Source organism: Cryptotermes secundus, unplaced genomic scaffold (genome assembly GCF_002891405.2).
Source record: "Cryptotermes secundus unplaced genomic scaffold, Csec_1.0 scaffold80, whole genome shotgun sequence".
Classification (NCBI taxonomy): Eukaryota; Metazoa; Arthropoda; class Insecta; order Blattodea; family Kalotermitidae; genus Cryptotermes; species Cryptotermes secundus.
The window spans coordinates 588,924-609,560 of record NW_019732856.1 but is presented as its reverse complement, the minus strand read 5'-3'; the positions used below and the strand labels follow the sequence as shown (position 1 = coordinate 609,560).

At 45.5% G+C, this 20,637-nt stretch overlaps 1 protein-coding gene across 1 annotated transcript in view; it reads right to left on the bottom strand.

Moving 5' to 3' along the window:
- The window catches only part of LOC111867733 (polyhomeotic-like protein 2), a 113,449-nt gene that overhangs the window by 71,782 nt on the left and 21,030 nt on the right, over nt 1-20,637 (bottom strand). Inside the window, exon 2 of the mRNA XM_023857833.2 lies at nt 17,809-17,850. Within this exon, the coding sequence (XP_023713601.1) occupies nt 17,809-17,850 (42 nt within the window). The remainder of the gene's footprint in view (nt 1-17,808; nt 17,851-20,637) is intronic.

Genomic DNA, 20,637 nt, shown 5'->3' with positions numbered 1-20,637 from the left:
CTCATCCTCCTTGACTTGATGCTGTTCCTCGGAAACTTCTTCCGTTAACTTCCAGCGAACTACACGGCGTTATATCCGAGAAGACAGACCGCTATGAGAAGCTCTAATGTTGTACTTTCGTGAGACAGACCGTTTCTTTCTACGAAACTGCTAATATTTATAACCTTCCCTAAAAATTTGGGCTGCATATTCGTCTGAAATGTTCGTATACATCTACTAGTTTACGAATGTCATAAACCATAATACCTCTAAAAAAAATGCGTGGCCTGTAGTCCGCAAGCGAACTATACCGACCGAGGGACCGCCGCTTGTCGGCGAAGTTAGTGCCAAATTTTGCGGATAGAGGGTGTCACGTGGTTAGCGCAACAGATTCTCACGGCCGTAGACTGGAGCCGAGCCGCCATTTCCTTGAAATAGCTCCTCAATTATCAACCATAACACCTCTACACGACAAAATTTAGTTTTAGCGTGAAAGCCCGCCCTATAGACTTGAACATGTCGTTATGGACTGAAACACTACGAGAAAAAAGTGTTGGAGACAGTTAACGTCAATTAGCTATAGTTTTGGATTCTAGGCCCGCAACCGGTAGTCACAGCGCAATGGCTCTTCGTAACGCGACCCGTGACTTGCACGTGGAGCAGCATCACGCCCACAGAACAAAAGCAAGATACTAAAGGTTTACGTTGTGTGTTAGAGAAATGCAATGGAAAACGTGAGTCACCCGACCCACAGGAAAGCCAGCGGTTAGCAACTCGCGGCCCGTGGGCCAGTCATCTGTATCTCTGCCACTCGTACTTCCATCTGTACAGTTAGCTAAGTGACATAATGCAAGGCTGGAATGCAGGTTTCAGGATGAAATCTGTTCCTCAGAATAACTGACACGAAACTGAAGTGACTCACAAGTATCATTCAATTTCGCATACTTCAGCTCAGTCAGTCAAACAGATGACTTGGTCACAGGCTGGATGATCCGTGTTCAGTTTTGTAAGGAGCATCCCACCTCCCGCGTCGTCACTGATGTGTTGAGGTCAGTCCTGGGGCCCAGGGGCTCAAGGCAGAAGGGAAATGTGATGCTGAAAACTCGCCTCCCTTGAGGGCCGAGATGTGTACAGGTTTACCTCTACGGAACTATGTACCACACGAATTCGCCTGATATTCAACGTGTGGGGGCCAGAAATCCGTGTAGAACAGAACAACAAATCCCGCCCTTAGCAACCAGGCTACACGCGCTTATTGTTGTTCAAACATCGCCCAGACAACGCAGTCATTCCAGCGATTCTGGTTGCTATTGGCAACACGTCACTCCCCCTTCTGAAGTCCTAATTCATTTAAGCGCAAGGGCATGAATACGAGAAGCGACTTATGAAAATTCTGAAGAGAAATTCAAGGCGGAGCGGTAGTTGCAAACAATCTGGCATTTCGTTTTGTAGCCTATTTAATTTATTTTGGAAAAATAAAATGAGGCTTATGAGATTATCTTCCCAGTCTGAGAGTCTGTATCTCTGTATTCCCCATATTTTTTCGTTTTCTATGCGGTCCGTGTAGTATCAAAGGGAAGCTGGCGATTAGTTCTTGCAAGAACTTCCTGTTATTGTTGAATTTTTTTTCCATAACGGTGACTAAGAAAATAACTTTTTGGATGCGACACCATGTGCCCGGCAGAAGTTCACGCCTCCATTTTCCGGGTCGAAGAGTGAGCCAAGCAAGAAGCAGGTGGCAAGGCTGCAGGCCGTCCTGACACGTCAGTGAACTATTGGATTACAACTTGTCACATTCCATTACTTGTCAATAAGATTCTAAAGGGTCCTGATGATGGTGTATAATAACACTCAGAATTACTGGACTTTCGGACTTTGTCCATCGTCCTATATTCTAAAAATTAGAGACCACAGTGTTTCGGAAACTGGATCTGTTTCTGTCCTCAGGTGAGGGGGAGACACATACTCTGTTAAGTCCCTTACAAGAGATCTTAAAAAGAGTCCATGGACTGAGGTTAGCTCTTTCTAAAGGACCCAGCGGGGCGCAGAAAATCATACAGGTCTTCACGTAAAGTGCCCGTTGTAGGCAACCGATTTTAACAAAAACTGGAAAGCACTGAAGAAATTCAGCGAAACTCCCCAACGTCAAATTTCGCAAACATCCGTTCAGCAGTTCTTACGTATATACAGAAAGCCACGACAAAGCTAATAGGCAAATTTTTGCAGCATTTCGTTGAGAACGCGCCACAGACTTACAGTGAAAATAATATACAACAGGACATGCAACTGCCGGTTACGTCGACGTCAGACAAAGACGTCGGCCAACACGGAAGATATTCCTAGAATTCTGTTCACAAAGAACAAACGTCATGCACTGGAACATGTGTGGGTCAGGCGCATCCCTGAGTAAACGTTCTGCGTTGTAGCCGTTCGGAAAAAAAAACTTCATCTTCTTCTTCCTGCTCTGAAGGATTAAGTCCTCTGGAATGTCCTATTGCAGAATTAATGTTTGGGAAGGACTCGAACCCATAATACCAGTAGTGTTCGCACACGGTCACTATGACAGGATCTCTTGTTCATGACAAGTCAAGCATTGTGTTACTTCGACTTTCAGGACTTAGTTGTGCCACGTTCCGACGTTTCGGCGTACACTGTAGTCGCCATATTCAGGTTGAATGAGGCAAGTAGAGGGCTTGAGATGGATCTCATGAAGGGATGCAATGAACTTGGTACTCAGACTCTGATGATGGCGGCTTCGGGTTCTACAGCCAGAGAGCTTCAGAAGCATGGTCGTGAGGAACGTGGAGGTTATCTGAAGGGATCCGTTTGTATGAGCCGCGCTTTGGCACTTGCGTTTCGAACAGGACATGTGTGGAACCAGTTCAGCAAATGGAGCGCATAAAATAACAAATAAAAATTACATGCATAACTGATTAGCTGTGCACGGCGCTCCGGAGATCCGGTATCCTGGCAACTGCCACTCCTTGATCAAACAAGTACGCAAGTTACTGGAGGATCGAGTAGCACAGCTGTGACAACAGCGCTGGACTCACTTCACTCCAAGTGGACATACAGGTGGCAATTAGGACGAAAAATCGTCCATTTAAAAATATTTTTCACAATTTTCCAAAATGTTCCGAGTGTACTCGTATTTCTTTATGGCTCGTGTTGTGGCTGTAGACAATGATTTTTCGCCCTTGCTTGAAATTTGAACCGGGATAGCGTAGTGGGCATAGTGATTGGCTACGGGCAGGACGACCGAGTGGTCGTAGTTCGAGTCAAGAATGTTCTCTTCTCCACGTCGTCCAGACCGGCTATGGGGACCACCCAGCCTCCTATTCAATGGGTACCGGCAGGGGTAAGGAGCTGACCACTCACCTACAACTAGTGCTGAGGTCAAGAAAATGTGGCTCTATACATCCACTCCCCATACGCCCTCGTGGAGTGGTGCAGGGGCAACTTTACCTTACCTTTACCTTGCTTGAAATTTCTCGAAGTACATCATTGTCTTCAAAGACAAAAACAAACAAACAAACAAACAAACTCCGTAAGGGAACTTTACCGATCGAGCGACCGCCGCTTATCCACGAAGTTATTGCCAAATTTTGCGGAGTGAGGGTGTCACGTGGTTAGCACAACGGATCCCCCGGCTGTTAATCTCGGTTCTCTAGACCGGAGCCTCTATTTATTTGAAATAGCTCCTGAATTATCCTCACGAGGCTGAGTGTTCCAAATCCACTACTTTTCAGAAAATCTGGTAGCGCCGGGAATCGAACCCGGAACCTCTGGATCTGTAGCCAGTAACTCTGACTGCTAGATCACAGAGGCGCCTAAGAAAGAATTCTCACTATGTGCTATGGGTTTCGCAAATTGTAGGTATTGGCAGTGTCTCTGCTGACTTATGCAAGTGAAAACAGGTCAATAATGACAATGCAAAAGAAAAACAAAGTCAGCTGAAATGAGGATCGTAGTCCTGCAGCTCGATACATTCTCACAGATCAAAAACGAAACACAGACATACGCTCAGAATTAAGAATACTGAGTTTAACTGAGAAAATAGAAAGCCAAAGAACCAGGATAGCGCAGTCGGTATAGCGACTGGTCGCGGGACCAGAGATCGAGTCCCAGTAGGGGAAAGATTATTCTCCCTTCCACGTCGTCCAGACCGGTTCTGGGGACCACCTAGCCTCCTATGCATGGGGTACTGGAGGCTCTTTCTCCGGAGGTAAAGCGGCCGGGGCGTGAAGCTGACAAGTCACCTCTAACTAGTCCTGAGGCCAAGAATACGTGGATCTATATATCCATTCCCCTATACGTGTCCATTGGTTAGTGCTTAGTTAAGCACAGGGACAACTTTATGTTTTTGATGTTGTTCAGAATAGGGAGGAGGAAAGAAAAGTGATACGAACATAACAGACTGGCGCCCGCCCAAAGATATTACTAAATTATAAGCAGACAGGACACCGGAGTGTCGAACGATCCACAGCTAGCTGTCAGGACGTGTCCTCCTGAAGTCGGAAACAGGCCAATGGCCTGTACCCTAGAAGAAGGAAAAGAACTACAACGGCAAAAAATCAAAATTCCTCTGTACCTGAGCACAATCCCACGAAGGAATAGGTTACATCATAAAGGTAAAAGGCTTCCACTCATTTTCGACCGCTGCACCAGAAATAACTGACTTCAAGATCAGTCGCTTTATCCACAGAGATAGATTTCTCTCTACCACCCCCCCACCCCCCCCACGTATGAATGTCTGGGCAAGGTGTCTAAGATCTTTGCCGACAATCGAACCCAAAATGTTCGACCGCAGACAGTCAACTTTAACGAGCGAATCTCCATTCGTGGTATAAAGTGACAGCAGCCCTAAGTAAGCCGTCATTCCTACGAAAATTGTCAAGGAAAACTTCATTAAAATCCTTTCACAAAAAGCACAGTCAGTGACAGACGAACAAAATCTACTTTCAAGTAGGGCGCTCTATGCTATAGGCCATATGCCCAAAAGTCCACTATACTTTGGTTAGATGTTAACAACATATAAAAACAAAGAACACGGTGGTATTTACTCGTATATAAAGAAATTTTCCAGCAGGAGCGCCAGGCCACTGCGACATTCCACACATATCTCGCCTCAAGGAATTCTTTTGTTTGCATGCTTCTTGCCTGTCTTATATGATTTTGTTTGAATTCAACCGCATCACACATCTACCGAAAGTGTTTAATATTTATACTTTTAGACAATCAATGATAATTTAATTTAAGCGGAAAAGGAGCCACCTTTAGCGCTGAGAGAACACCATTCACTGATGAACCGTCAAACTAAACATAAGCGTAAGCTATCCCTATAACAGGCCGTCGGGGCCCATAGGATTGTGGGACGTCGAGCTTGAAACATTTTCTAGACAATCGGGTCATAGATGGCGGTGAGGTTGTCAGCCTTATGCGCCTGTACACCCCAGGAAGATTCCTGGTACTCATATTTGCTAGAGGATGAGTCAGCAGCAAGGCCATACTGCGGCTGGAAGGATTAGGTCAATTGAAAACCCCAATGACCACATCAGGAACCGAATCCGCTACCTTCCGGCTTGTAGCACAGTGCCTCGACCAACTACGCTACCGCGTGCTCCAAACTTAAGCGTAATGTTATTAATTAACAGGCCCCATATTTGTACACTGTGTTTCTCTTACTGTCACAACACATTCTATTCACTAAGAGAAACTAAAACATAACAAGACACGTATTCTTAGTAAGGTTAAGGTAAAAAATGTCCCCGTGCTTAATTACCTAAACATCACGCCATGAAGACGTATCGGAGACGATACGACCACTTTACCGCCGTACTCACTGGATAGGAGTCTGGGTGGGTGGGCATCAGAGCCGGCCTGAACGCTGTGCAGTAAAGAGAACTCTCTTGCCCCTGATTGGAATCGAACCCCGACCTTACAACCCGCCTCCATACCGACTGAGCTCTAGCGGCTCCTCTCCAGACTGTCATTACGTAATACAAACAATAACCGACGTACAGAACGAAAACAGCCCTGATTCTTTTTATAAATAATATGTACAGAGGAGTATAAAAAGTGGCCCAAGCGGTGAGAGTCTGGTCACTTGGTCAGCGTGTTACTGACAAGGCATAATGAACTTCTGGTCGCCATGGCCACAAGGATGGCGAATAGAGGGTCTGGAGGGTTGTGCCTTCAAGAACATACGAAATCAACGAGAAGGGTAGGGCAACTGCACTGTGAGGGACTGAGGGGATGAACTAACGACCTTTACAGACACAGCTGGGAAGGGAGGCATCCCCTTTCTAAGTACACGGTTGCCAAATCTCATGCTGGATATTGGTTTCCGATTTGGAGTCTAGCAAAAGGGTCGCACAGCGGTTTTCAAAATTACAAACATCTTCAGATATTGCGGTCGTCTGCATCTTGATAGCATGCCAACGTTTCGGAGGGTAATACTGCCTCCATTTTCCGGGTTCGCAACACAGACTATGTGGTATAACCCAGAAGACCATAATATGAATCTTCACCGCCGTGGAAACCTCAAATCTCACAATCAGAAACCTCATACCAATGCAAGGTCTATACGAATAGGATCATAGAAATTCCAGATGCTGTAACTCCACGGTACGCGAGTGTCTACCGGTTAGCGCCCAGTCAAGAAATTCATCGCCTTGTTTACACGACTATCATCCAGCCCTGCAGTAAGCCAGTTACGTCCAGCCATTTTCATACTGCCCTGTTACCTACGCCTAGATGTCCCAAATATTGCCTTCCCTTGGGATTCTCCAAAGTTGGAGAACACTGCTTCATAACTTGTACTCTTCTCCAAGTATAATTAGAATGATCAAATCAAGGATGAGATGGGCAGGACATGTAGAATGAATGGGGGAGAAGGGTAATGCATATAGGATATTGGGAAAGCTAGAAGGAAGGAGACCACTGGGAAGACCAAGACGTAGGTGGGTGGACAATATTGAAATGGATCTTAGAGAGATATGATGGGATGATATGTATTTGATTGATCTGGCTCAAGATAGGGACCACGGTAATGAACCTTCGGGTTTCATAAAATGCTTGGAAGTTCTTAAGTAGCTGCACAATTGGAAACTTCTCAAGAAGGACTCGGCTCCATGAGTGAGTGAGTGAATGACTGTGTACGACTGCTATTTCGCGCCAACCTTCGTGCGACATGTCCTCCTAGCGTCTCGGTAGAATCGCCCAAGCAATGTTAAGTGAAGCGTAGGCCTATGCATTATGATGCTTCCCAGAACTAAGTATTTTATTATTATTATTGGAGGGGGTGGGTTTCCCCATGCACCGCGACCAGTGGTCTATTGTACGTCCCCCTGTGATATTCTACCAGTCTCTATACCCTACCGATACTGGTGCGTGCCATCAGTCCCGACTCAGCCAGCGAGTTCGGCCTCTACTGGCTCAGCAGTATCTAGATGCTTCCCCCATCTACCAGAGGCGTTAGAGACTACTGTTGGGCGGGAAATGTCCTTTATAATTTGGCTCAGAGGCCTCCTTGAGGCATGAGGTTCTTTTACGTGCCGTAAAGCTACGACACGGGACCCACGGCTTAAAGTCCCTCCTGGAGGACTTGTTCCCTGAATTTTTCCGCCCTTAAAAATTCCACGACCTCCGCCGGGTTTGAACCCGCGTCATGAGGTGGGAACATTACCCCTATACTACGGAGGCCGCTTCAGAACTAAGTAACTCCGTGAGAAACCAATGCCCCACACTTTGTAGAGATAACACCCTGGTTTTATGTAACCCAAAGATCCATTACGCTAAAGGCCATGCCATGTTGAAAACACCAGTTCTCGTCCGATCACAGAAGTTAAGGCGTGATTGGTACTTGGATGGGTGACCGTTTGGGAACACCACGTGCTGTTAACATTTCTTTTTGCCGATCAAAGTGGCCGAGCGGTCTAAGTTACGAACTGTCTTCGTCCGTTCAAACACTAGGATCGTGGGTTCGAATCGCACTTGAGGCATGGAAGTCTGTGAGCGTTTATTATGTTTGTGCTGTTCTGTGTGCTTGTAGCGGCCTTGCGACGAGCTGATCCCTCGTCCAATGAATCCTATCGTCTGTGTTAAAGAACAAGAAAATGAAAAAACGACAAAGGTCCAACCAAGTATTGTGCGAGTCAGAGACAGATGAAAGGTCCATTACTGTGTTCAAGAATGGATTCAATGACCATAGCAACGCATCTTAGTGCTTTGAGCCATTTTAATAGTATCCTCTCATCTACGCTTAGGTCTTCAAAGAGGTCTGCTTCAAGTGCTTCAACAAAATCTCTGTGTATTTCTCATCTCTTTCAGGCCTATGTCCCGCCCAACTCATCTTTCTTGATGTGACCTCCCTAATTTTGGCGAAGAGTACAAATTCTCCATTCTCCTGTCGCTTCGGCCCTCATACCCTGTTCTCAGACATCCTGATGTTCTTACTTCGTGACAGAATAAGTTTAAGGTCATGCAAAACCGATCAGGTGGCATTTTCATTTCTTTATGGTTTATTTTCGCGATTCCCAAGGAATTTCGGCTCGATCGCCGGTAGAAGCACGAGATCCTTCTCTTCTCTACGGCATCCAGACCAGCTGAGCCTCCTATCCAAACGGTACGGGGGGGGGGCTCTTTCCCCGGAGTAAAGCAACAAGGGAGTGAAGCTGACCACTCACCTACAGTTAGTGTCGAGGTTAAGAAACAGTGAAAACTACACCACCAGCCCCCCATACGTCTTCACTGCGTGGTGCTTAATTAAGCATGAGAATTGCTTTACTTTTATGTTTATGGCTTATTTAACGACACTGTCAGTAACTCAGCCTCAGCGTCAAATTTAAGATCATCAATGAATGATTAATTACAAAGGATGTAGAAAGAAGCGGTAGAGACCGACTTCAAGTACTATCCTGGAATTTGTCTGGGGGGACTGAGGAAAGCCAAAAAAAAAAAAAAAGACTTCAGTCAGAACAGCAAGTGTCCCAGTCTAGATACCGACCGTGAACCTCGCGAATTCGTCAGAAATATTACCTTCTGAGCTACCGTGCTCGGTGTTGTTTATAGTTTTGTACACTTCAATCCTTACGTGTTTCGAGTGCAGCCGGAAGTCTTAGCTGATTGACAAGTATTTCCGAATTTAATGTTCTTAATTACGGTACATCCTGAATGAAAATTTGAACCACTACTGTCGTTTCCAAATATTTTCTATATTTTCGAAGGAATTCTGAGCTACGTGTATATTTAAATTAAAGTCTACGATTTTGTTCCGTGATGTGCTAAAGCTCCCCAGAGTGTAATATTTTCCTGTCCTTTGTTGCTCTATTTCTGACTCAGCACATTCTTTCCGACGTCCCAAGTCTACATTACCCCCTCAAAATAATAATCGACAGAAAACTAAAGACAACCAAGACTACGAAAAGGTTTAAGGCATAAAATTTTTAACCTAATTCAACATTTGAAATATATGCGAGTAGATTTGAACCTCAAATCTTATATTTCAGAAGATGTACGCAAACTTTACGAGTCACAATGATATTCGTGTACCGGAAAGAGGCCTAACAGATATCCACAATTCCGTTTACGCCCAGAACATCGGTGGTTCGCGGACAGTGTGCGAATACTGTGTGACAAATTTGACAGAATTTAGGTTTGGCCTCTACCACAAAGACTCGACTCAGATCGTCAGAACAGTAAAAGAAGACTTTCCAGTGACGTTTCGTCATCAATATTACGTAGGCCGCCCTCCACGCCTTATAGGCAGAAGGGGAGCGAAACATGGGAAGTAAGAAATTTCATATATGCAGACGTCACAGCCCTCCACATTGTCCTCTGCGGGGTTGAGGTTTACATGGCTTTCATCTTTTCTTCCAGGGGAGCTTACTGAAGCTGGCCAGAACAGTTCAGTTTCCTGACATACACAAACCATCAACACTAGTGTGGGGCCACACTACACGTCACAAATCAGAGGCCCTCAAAGATTACTGACAATTCCAACGCTGAATCCTACAATTAACAAAATATTTTCATTATGTATACGTAGTATGTCTTATGGTAAGCACAATAAACCACTGTAGGTCGCGGTGCAAGGACTGAGAAGGCCATTCATGTCCTTTGGTAAAAGGTAAAGTTCTGCCTGTGCTTAATTAAGCACAACGCTATGCTAACGTATGGAGGAGTGAAGGTTATAGTTCAATCGTTCTTGACTTCGGCACCAGATGGAGCTGAGCGATCAGCTTCAAGCCTTGGCGGTGTTACTCCACAGGTACTCCCCCAGGTTCTCATTCTGCAGGAGGCTGGGTGGGCCCCAGATTCGTTCTGGGCGCTGTGGTAAACAGAAAAATATCTTGCTCATGCCGGGAATCGAACTCCGGCCGTCCAGACCGCAGCCCGTCGCTATGTCTGTCATTCCTAATCAGTGAAAGCTGAAGAATAAATACCGTAAGAAACTTTCCTTTCTGTCCTCTGATGATGTCGAACAATCCACGATGTCAATTCATGGGACCTGCCCCTAATAATGTACGAATTTGACAGGCCTGCTGTATACAAAATACTAAACATTTGGGGCCTAACGCATCTCTCAATGCGAGCCCATTCTGACTCGTAACACAGACATAACCAAACTCTCCTTTCAATAACTCCTGGTCTCATGGGTTGCCTTGGATCACGCGGATGCCAGATATTACATCCAAGTGAGTAAATGCTAAGCAAAATCAGCACTGCCTTCTATCTATCTATCTATCTATGGCTCTACAGCCGGTGTGGACCTCAGCTGCCTTTTCAGTTTCTTAATCTATACACAGTCGGAAGGACTCCTTGGATGTGGGATCACCCTGTCGCGAGGCCGCTAGCTACACACAGGACAACACAAACACAGAATAAACGCACACACAGATACCCATGCCTTGAGTGGGGTTCGAACCCATGGTTCCAGTATTTGAGAGGGCGAAAACGGTTCGTGCGCTCTAAGACATGAACCGTTTTCACCCTCTCAAACACTGGGACCGTGGCTTCGAATCACTGTGATCGGCCAGCACTACCTACTAGCACTTCTAAAAGTAAACGTAAAAGTGTATCATTGCCGAAGGGATTAAGCACCAAGTCCTTAAAACATATGGGGGAGTGGAGGTATAGCTCCACCATTCTTGACCTCGGCACTAAGAGGAGGTGAGTGGTCAGCTTCACAGCCCAACCGCTTTATCCCCAGTAAAAGAGCCTTCGATATCCACCGGATAGATTAGGTGAGCCCGAGAGCTCGTTTGGCCGTTTTGGAGAAAAAAGAAAAATCTCTTAATGCGGCTGGGATTCGAAACCAGATCTTCAGCCCGTTGCTATACCTGCTCCCCTACCTACTTCTAGCCCTCTTAAAATATAAAAGAATCAAGCGTGATTTTCAGGTTTTGAGGCATATGACACTTGAAGTTTTCTTAGAAAAAATACGAGTTTCCTCTTTATAAATATTTTACTGCAGCGGCTGGCATTTGCATCTGTATCCAGTATCAGCGAGCAAGTTAGGTCAAGCGGTAGTGCTTCTGACGAGCATTCGGGAGATGCACAGCTCGACTTGGGGTCGGGACATCGGGACACCGATTACCCTGAGGACCTTCAACTGCCGGGCCAGTACCCAAAGTTTGGTCACAATCACTTCCGTAGGACTATTCCAACTCATGAATCATCCCAACATTCGATGCCATGTTGTCTCAGCTACTGACATCGTCGCTAAATGACTCCATAGAGCTGAGTCCTTGTGAAGCCGCTTCTCAGCTATTCAAGAATGTTTATTTCTACATTTCATGAAACCAGAAGGTACACTGCCCTGTTCACAAGGGCCTTCCACTAGTCTGTCCTCAAACAGATCAATCCAGCCCATATCACCAAAATCTATTTCTCGAAGAACCATTTTAATATTATCCCCCCAGCTATGTCTTCCTAGCGCCTTCTTTCTTTCTGGCTTTACCACCAAAATCCCACATCTCAGAACGCCATATTTGGTGCAAGATGCTGGACATGACCCCACGTTAACAGTAACAGCGATGAAGTATGTTCAGAGGCAGGCCGCGCCCTAGCTCAAGCGGTTAGTCGCTGGCTTCCCACCGCGGCGGCCCGGGTTCGGTCCCGGGTCTCATCAAGTGGGATTTGTAGTGGACATAATGGCGCTGGGGCGGGTTTCCTCCGAGTACTTCGGTTTTCCCTGTCAATCTTCATTCCACCAAATTCTCCATCATCATAATTACCCGGGGCTGGTACAATAGGCCAATCAGTGGCCGCCGTGCCGAGTGGACCCAACTGGACTCCACCCCCAAGCGAAATATAAGTTCAGAAAAAGATTCTGATTTCTTGACAAGGAGTTGCAGGCTTCTCAGGATGAACTCTGCTCCACTCAGTTGCCAGCCATTTCGAAGTGAGCAGGGATAACGCAGTCGGCATAGCGACTGGCTACGGGCTGGATGACAGAGGGGTCAGAGTTCGAGTCCCGGTAGAGGCAAGAATTTTCTCTTCTCCATGTCGTTCAGACCGGTTTTGGGGCCTACTCAGCCTCTTAACCAACTGGTACCGGGGACTCATTCCCCGAGGGGGAAAACGGCCGATGCATGAAACTGGTCACTCACCTCCAACCAATGCAGAGGTCAAGAAAATGAGGACCTATACATCCACTTCCCCATACGCCTTCATGGCATAGTGCTTAATAGTTAAGCACAGGGACAACTTCACATTTTACCTTCTCCCAGCCATTTCAATGTTGAAAAACACAGTTATTTGAACTATTTCGAAGTTGGAGACTGCAAAAAATTGAATCGAGGCTTTTTTCTTCTTCTGATTCGATCTCTAAAATTTAAGACCTGCGCATGCGTGATAGAGACGTCGCACCAAGCACGAGACTGGAAGACGGAATTGGCCTTTGACCCACCTTGACGCCCGAAGCAACAGCTGTCTGCCAACCGGTTCCCTTTATTGGGGATGCCGACACTTATGGCTCAACTTGATAACGGGTTCAATCGTCCCCACAGCAAACCAGACAGTCACTCGAGAACGACCCCGAGTAACAACAGTAACTACCCGAAACCTCACTGCTTACAAAGAAATGGAGCGACAGGACTGCAGGGAGACAGAATCGATAAATCAGAATTAAAGCAGATTACAAACACCGATTTAGGCAAAATGGGCGTTTTCATGTAAAGTCACATTCAACCAGTTCATCAAGACCTGAAAGTTCAACTGTTGTCTGATGGGATACGATGTCTGGTAAGTGGGTACGGACGCTTCGGAGGGGAATACTGCCTCCATTCTCATGATCTCGTTTGTACGATCGTGAAGATTTGTGCTGATGTCTTTGGGTTATGACTCTGTACAGTCTGGTAAACGCATATCAACGTTTCTGAGGAACTCACTGCCTGCATCTTTAAGGCTAAGATTTAGGTGTACACTGAGCTTCTTCCTACTGGTAACTCCTGCAAGAGCCGCGACTGCGCAATCGGTATAGCGACTGGCTCCTGGCTGGACAACCGAGGAGTCGGAGTTCGAGTCCCGGTGGGGGCAAGAACTTTTACTTCTCCATGTCATCCAAACCGGCTGTGGAGTACACCCAACCTCCTATCCAATGGGTTCCGGGGGCTCTTTCCCCGGTGGTAAAGCGGCCGGGGCGTGAAGCTGACCACTCACCTCCATCTAGTGCCGAGGTCAAGAAAACGTGGTTGTATACATCCACTCTCCCATACGCCTTCATGGCGTACTGGCTAACTTAGTTAAGTACTAGTAGACCTACCATCATCATGATCATGATCATCATCACTGTCATAGTCAGTTCACCTGCACCTCTCCTTCTGATGGACACACGTTTAGTCACGAACAGGTTGAACAGGTTGCACTCGTGGCTTGACCTAACTTCGATTGTGTACAGTCCGATACAGACGTGCTCAAAAACCAACTAAAAATGAAATACCTCAACATCTTTATTATCATTAGTAGTAGTAGTAGTAGTAGTAGTAGTAGTAGTAGTAGTAGTAGTAGTAGTAGTAGTAGCAGTAGTAGTAGTTAGTATCGACACTTTCTGATAATTTGTGGGCGTGGCACGAGTGCGTGCGAGTCTCTGCGTGCAATTATTGCGCCCGTGTGCACCCGGCACTCCAGTGACCCCCCCCCCCTTCCATGACAGTTTGCAAAGCAACAGGCATTACGCCCGCTAGGTCGTGCGGATAAGTGAATATCACCTGTGCTTGACGCCCTTCCCACAAGGTGCTAATAATTAAAGTCTGCCTTACGTAATTGCCAAAGAAGAGAAGGGGCGTTAACTTCAAGCAGTAAACAGTTCCCATATTCCATACGAGAAGTCGGGCTTGTAGTCTATGCGCGCCTGTGTTCGTTCCCAATCAATTAGCCCACTTTCACGCCAAGAGGCGGCCACTCGAGTTCCCCACCAACAGTAACATGGGCGTGACAGCATGGGAAGCAAACCTGGACCAGTCACTATGGAATCCTAACATGTAGCTAACGGCAGGGAGGTAAGGTAAGAAAAAGAAAACGTCCCTGTGCTTAACTAATTATGCACTACGCCTTGAAGACGTATGGGGGGTGGATGTATAGAACCACATTTTCTTCACCTCAGCACTAGTTGGTGATCAGTTTCACGATCTGGCCGCTTTACCCCCGGTTCCCACTGTATACGAGGTTGTGCTTCATGATTTTAAGGTCTTGTGGTACATCTTCCCAATTCTTCTTAGGTCTTCCTTTAGGTCTGGATGATAACGTCTTCCAACGAGTTGTTTTCTTTGTTGTTCTCTCTTCATGCGTTCTTTCCAAACGTCCCAACCATGCAATTCTCTAGGCGTTTATATACCTCTCAATATTCCTTTGTTTCAAACGAGTGTTTATTTCTTAGTTTGTTCTCCTTCTCAGACCGTTTGGGTCAACAGTAGGGCATAGAAGTTTCAGATGACTTTCCTTTCAAATATTAATAACTTTTCTTCTATTTGTTTCTCATGTACCCTCGTTTCAGAGGCATACGTTGCTATCTGTCTGTATAAGCTGGAATTTCTTACGAGAAAACACAGGTTACTGAAAACAGGGAATAAGAAAACATGGGACACGAAAACCTTGTAACCAATGTCGGTTGAATGACATGCTATATTACCGACAGCCTCTTATTCCCTCTTCTGCAAAGCTTGTATCTAACGTCAGGGCCCGGATTTTGATGACATGTCATCTTTTTTTTCCTTGTATCCTATGCGATGCTCTTAAATATATAAATCTCGGATATGAGCTGATGGTTACAGAAATGTAAATTTTATAGGTAATGTTTTGTCTCTTTTGACATTTTTAGGTTTAACGTCATTTTTTTCATTTTGGGGTAATTTTTTGGTAAATTTTTGGACTTTTAATGGTATTTCTCGTCATTTTTGGCCATTTTAGGGAATTTTTCTTTATATGTTTTCTGAAATGTGAATAACATGGAAGCGAAGTGTTCTTTCTTTTCTCTTTTAGGTCATTTTTCTAGATTTTTCCGGTCATTTTATGTCATTTTTTAAATATTTTCAGGTCATCAAAATCCGGGCCCTGAATATTACATTTTTGGGTCATATTTTAGGTCATTTTTCTGGATTTTTTCGGTCATTTTTTAAATATTTTCAGGTCATCAAAACCCGGACCTGGTCATAACCAAAATCGTAAGGAATCCCGAACTAAAAACTAATAAACTGACTTTCGTAAATGAAGTATCACACATTTCGGCGACGCGTTACCCTATGCTGACAGAAAAGCAAATCGTATTCATCGCCATAAGTTCGTTGCGAGGCGCGAACTACCCGCTTGTTCAATATGAAGGCCACTTGGATGCCATACTTTTCACACTCCTACATTCATTCAGCAACATCATGAAGGCTATTCAATACAGCAGCGTTCATTAAGGCCGTTTTCATCGTAAATGAAAAGAAACAACATGGCGTCCGGACGTTATATACATTGCCTTTCAGACTGGAGGCTGAAATTAATTTGTCTAGGCCAGAAGTGGGGGAAAAATCTGGCTGGAGGAAGGGAATCAGTACCTGAGGCATTTTCGCGCACCTCACCCCACCCTGGGAACTTCAGATTCCTGCCTAAACTTGTCACGGAATATTTTGTTAACTTTTCATTCAACTTCACAGTATTATAATTCTTCCAACTATGAATTCACAGTACTGGGGAAGGAGGTATCAGGTTACAGCAAGTAGACAACACATGAACAATTTACAAGATTCCTTTTCAGTGTGTTTACAAATAAAGCATTCATCCGGTTACAGAAATTAATACTGTCACGTGTGTACCCATTGCTAAGCAACGGCTCGGTACACAAGCTTCAAGTGTTTTCTATGAAGTTCGCTCCGCGACCGTTGCAATGCAATGGATAAGTAAACATGTTTCAACAACAGAGACTGTGCTTGCTTCAGACAGATCACAGTGGCCGTGCGGTCTAAGGCAGGAACCGTCTTCGCCTTTCCGAACTCTGGAATCGTGGGTTCAAATCCCACTCGAGGCATGGGTGTCTATGTGCATTTATTCTGTGTATGTATTGTTCTTGCGACGGGCTGATCCCTCGTCCAAGGAGTCCTACCGACTGTGTACAGATTAAGAAACTGAAAAAGCGGCCAAGGTTCCAAAAATGGCCGTCGAGCCATAGAGAGAAAGAAAACAAATGTTTCAAATGTCACTTCACCTAGAGGTGTATGTGAACTCTTAGGTCTTAATCTGTACAGCCTCTTGGCATATATTGGTGAAATTCTGTTATACAACAATCGACAGTACGATTCTGATTCCTTTAAAAGGCCGACAGTACTCAGGTGCTTAAACATATTTCTGGCCATGTCTAGCTACGTATTCAATTGGAAAGAAGAAGTCTTGAAAGAAGTTCCTGCTGACCACAAAATACACACATTAGTCTGTGTCAGTAGACCTTAAATATTTACATTAACTCCAATGATTCCTATAAACTTTGTGGCACAACAATACTGCCTAATATGTTCGTCCCATCGAAAGCGTTATCCAAGCTTTTCTCATCTGCACATGGGTCTATCTAGACAATACGTGTATGCGTTTTGACCCACTTCCTCGGAGCAGACCTAGCGCCTCTGTTTCTTAATGGACGTCACTCTGCTGCGTCCTGCGGGATTACTCACAGTCATCAGACAGGCCTCTCCCTGTTGGACTTCATGTTGGCTACTCGATACTCGGTTTTACATTTTCTTCTCAATAAGGAGCATAAAATTTGACAACGAAAGGTGAGCGTGCAGTGTGCATTCGGAAACAAACACGGATGTAAGGATCCTCTAAGCCGCGCCATAGCGCAAGCGGTTAGTCACTGGCTCCCCACCGCGGCGGCCCGGGTTCGATCCCGGGTCTGGTCAAGTGGGATTTGTGGTGGACAAAGTGGCGGTGGGGCAGGTTTTCTCCGAGTACTTCGGTTTCCCCTGCCAATCTTCATTCCACCAATTGCTCCACAATCACCCTCACCTATCATCTGGGGCTGGTACAATAGGCCAGAAGTGGCCGCAGTACAAGGGAGTTAGTTCCACCCCACTAGCAATAAAAAAAAAAGATTTTCTACTGTGTGGCCGAGTGCTGAAGACCGACATCCACTTCCTCCACACAACCTACCAGTGGCGTGTGTGGGTTGGTGTAATATTCCTCTCCCCCATTCTTCGCCACCATCCACCTTCAGGACTCAGTTGACCAGTAGATATGACCATGTAACTTGGTCTGGATAACTACTGGGTACAAAATGATTTCTGGTTTCCTTCATGTAAAACACTGGGCATGGAAATAAAAACATGGCTACGTAGACTATACTGTTCCTACCTTCGAGCGCTGGGCTGCGTCACGTCCTGGTCAGCGGGAGCACTGCAACAAGAGGACAAAACTTGTCACTGATGAGGAGACAATGCGTGCAACACCCTACATGTAGAGTACACCGTACAGTTAAAGCTGCAGGCTTATACCGAGACTGTATAATCCAACGCGTCCTGTATTTTGTTATCCTATTACAGCCTTGGACGAAGCAAATGTATGATACGTCGTATTAAGGGCTCTCACAGCCGTGGTTATGAACACTTCTATTTTTTGGATACAAAGCCACGTAGTCTGATTAAGGTCAATATGTCACCCCGACCTTTACGGCTGAAGAGTCGGCCTGCTTCATGCTCGGTTCTTGCTTGCTTACCGTTCAACCCTCAAAATGGAGGTCACATGTATAACCGTTCCTTCCTTTCGCGCAATATCCACTCGTTGGACGACCGCTTTATAACAGCTCTTCACTTTATGCCCTCCATGACGTAGCCACGGTCGTAGCTGTTGAACGCCACGTGGTCTTAGAAACACGCCGAAGTGTTGAGAATGGCTTGAGGGCAGGAAAAGGGAACACTGTTCAGGGTGTGAGCATGAGAGTCTCTTCGGAGACTAACGGGCCTTGCTCTGACGAGAGGGCACTGAACAAGTCACTGGATCACACTTTTACTAGTGAAATGATGAACTTGTTTTATTGTCCATAACGCTACACGATGTTAGAAATTAGTCACTTTAGGTCGATGGTACAGCTGCTCTAGTATATAACTGTACGCAACACCCAATGGTTACAATGAGTGCCCAGTAGGGCCACGAGTTTCCTCTTCTCCACATGGTCCAGACTGATTGTTACGCCCCCAGTCTCCTATACAGTGGGTACCCACACTCTTCCCCCGGGGGAAAAGCGGCCGGGACCAATCGCCTCCAACTAGTGCCAAGGTCAAGAAAATGTGGATCTATACATCCACTCCCCATACGCCTTGATGACGTAGTGCTTAATTAATTCAGCACAGAAATAACGTTACCTTTCTCATCTTTAATACTTGCAATATATCAACTCTGAAGTGAAACCTGTATCCCTGTAACATAAAACAGTACAGGCCCAGTAAAAGTATAGATCCTGGCTAATAAAGTCCCCCCTCCCCACGGTACTACAGCCCCAGTGGGCCTAGGTCTACCTCCACGAACTTCTCCGTTCACTTCGGTTTTTCTAGATCTTACACATTCGGTAGGACTCCTTGGGCGGGTGATCAGCTCGTCGCAAGGCCTCTACCTATACACAAACACAGAAAAACGCTCGCACACACACACACACACACACACACACACAAACTAAACATCCATGCCCTGAGTGGGATTCGAACCCACGATCCCGGTTTCCAAGCGAGCGAAGACAGTACATGCCTTAGACCGCTCGGCTACCGTGACCGGCTAATAAAGTAGTTTAACGGTTTAAAAATGTATTTCGGAACTTGACACTAGCAAACCAGATTCTTCGTGGGACAGAAGAACAGACTCTTGAAACAGTATTCAGTTCGGACTCCGGTATCATGCCATGTACCACCAAAAACGTACATCCACTTAAATATTGGGAGTTTATGGTCTACGACCTCCTACTTTCAGGGGAGAAGAGACTGCAAATGTTTGAAACAAGGGGCCCAGAACAACATTATGGCTATGAAGGAAGAATCAGTTGGTTATATTATACAAGGAGATTCTTCGTTATTTTTACAGGTCATCCAGTGTTGCTCAGACAGTAATAGACGGCTACGATGGGCTAAGCTTGTAGAGAGCAAGAGGCGAGACGTGGAATATATATATATATAATATATAAACTTTGTTAACTGAAATTCTAAATAAAATTTAAATAAATAAAAGTGAAAGAATTTGGGGTTCTCAAAGCAGTTGTTATGAAGAATTCTTGTCTTCTGGGATACATCGTAGCCTGTTTAAAATCAAGAGATGTTTGGGAACAAGCTGCATCCATCTTAAGGGTCAAGAAATCCAGCATGAAACATGTAGAAAACCGAGATCGTGGTACCTGTCTCATGATGGGGTCTCGCTTGGCCTATTCTTCGACGCTGAAAATGGAGTTGACATGTTCCTCCAAAACGTCGGATCATTTTCATTTGGCTCTGTTATATCCCAGAAGACAGAACTCTTAATAAGCAGCGGGTTATGAACAGTGTACACGTCATTTAGGACTTGAAGCCAGAAGAATATATGATTCCAGCGGAGCTCCGAAGATGTCTTATCTCCTTGCATGTTTCGAGCCAGAAACCTCACTTACAATAAATAATGGTCAGCTACATTGGTTATCTTCAGGGTTTAATTCTAAAAAAAAAATAAACTCCGTGGCGACGGAGCGACCGCCGCTTGTCAGCGAAGTTAGTGCCAACTTTAGCGGATAGATGGTGTCGCGTGGTCAGCGCAACGAAATCCCCAAGGCCGTTAATCTCGGTTTTCTAGATCGGAGCCGCTATTTCATTGAAATAGCTCCTCAGTTATCCTCACGAGGCTGAGTTGTCCCCGTTCCTGATCCACTACTTCTTAGAAAATGAGTTAGCGCCGGGAATCGAACGCGGGATCTCTAGATTTGTTGCCAGGAGGTCGGACAACTAGACCACCGAAGCGGTCTATTGTTTTAACACTATCGACGGAAATAAGTCACTTCCTTGTAGCCTCTTTGGATATACGTATACAGGCTGTTTCACGACTTTAGGGCATAACGGCAGGAGGTGATTTCCTAGGTCTTTGTGATCGAAAAAGTTCATATAAACATGTGTCCGATTTTGGACGGTTACGGAGTTATGACCGTTTTTTTCATTCCCGTACACGCCCTCGTAT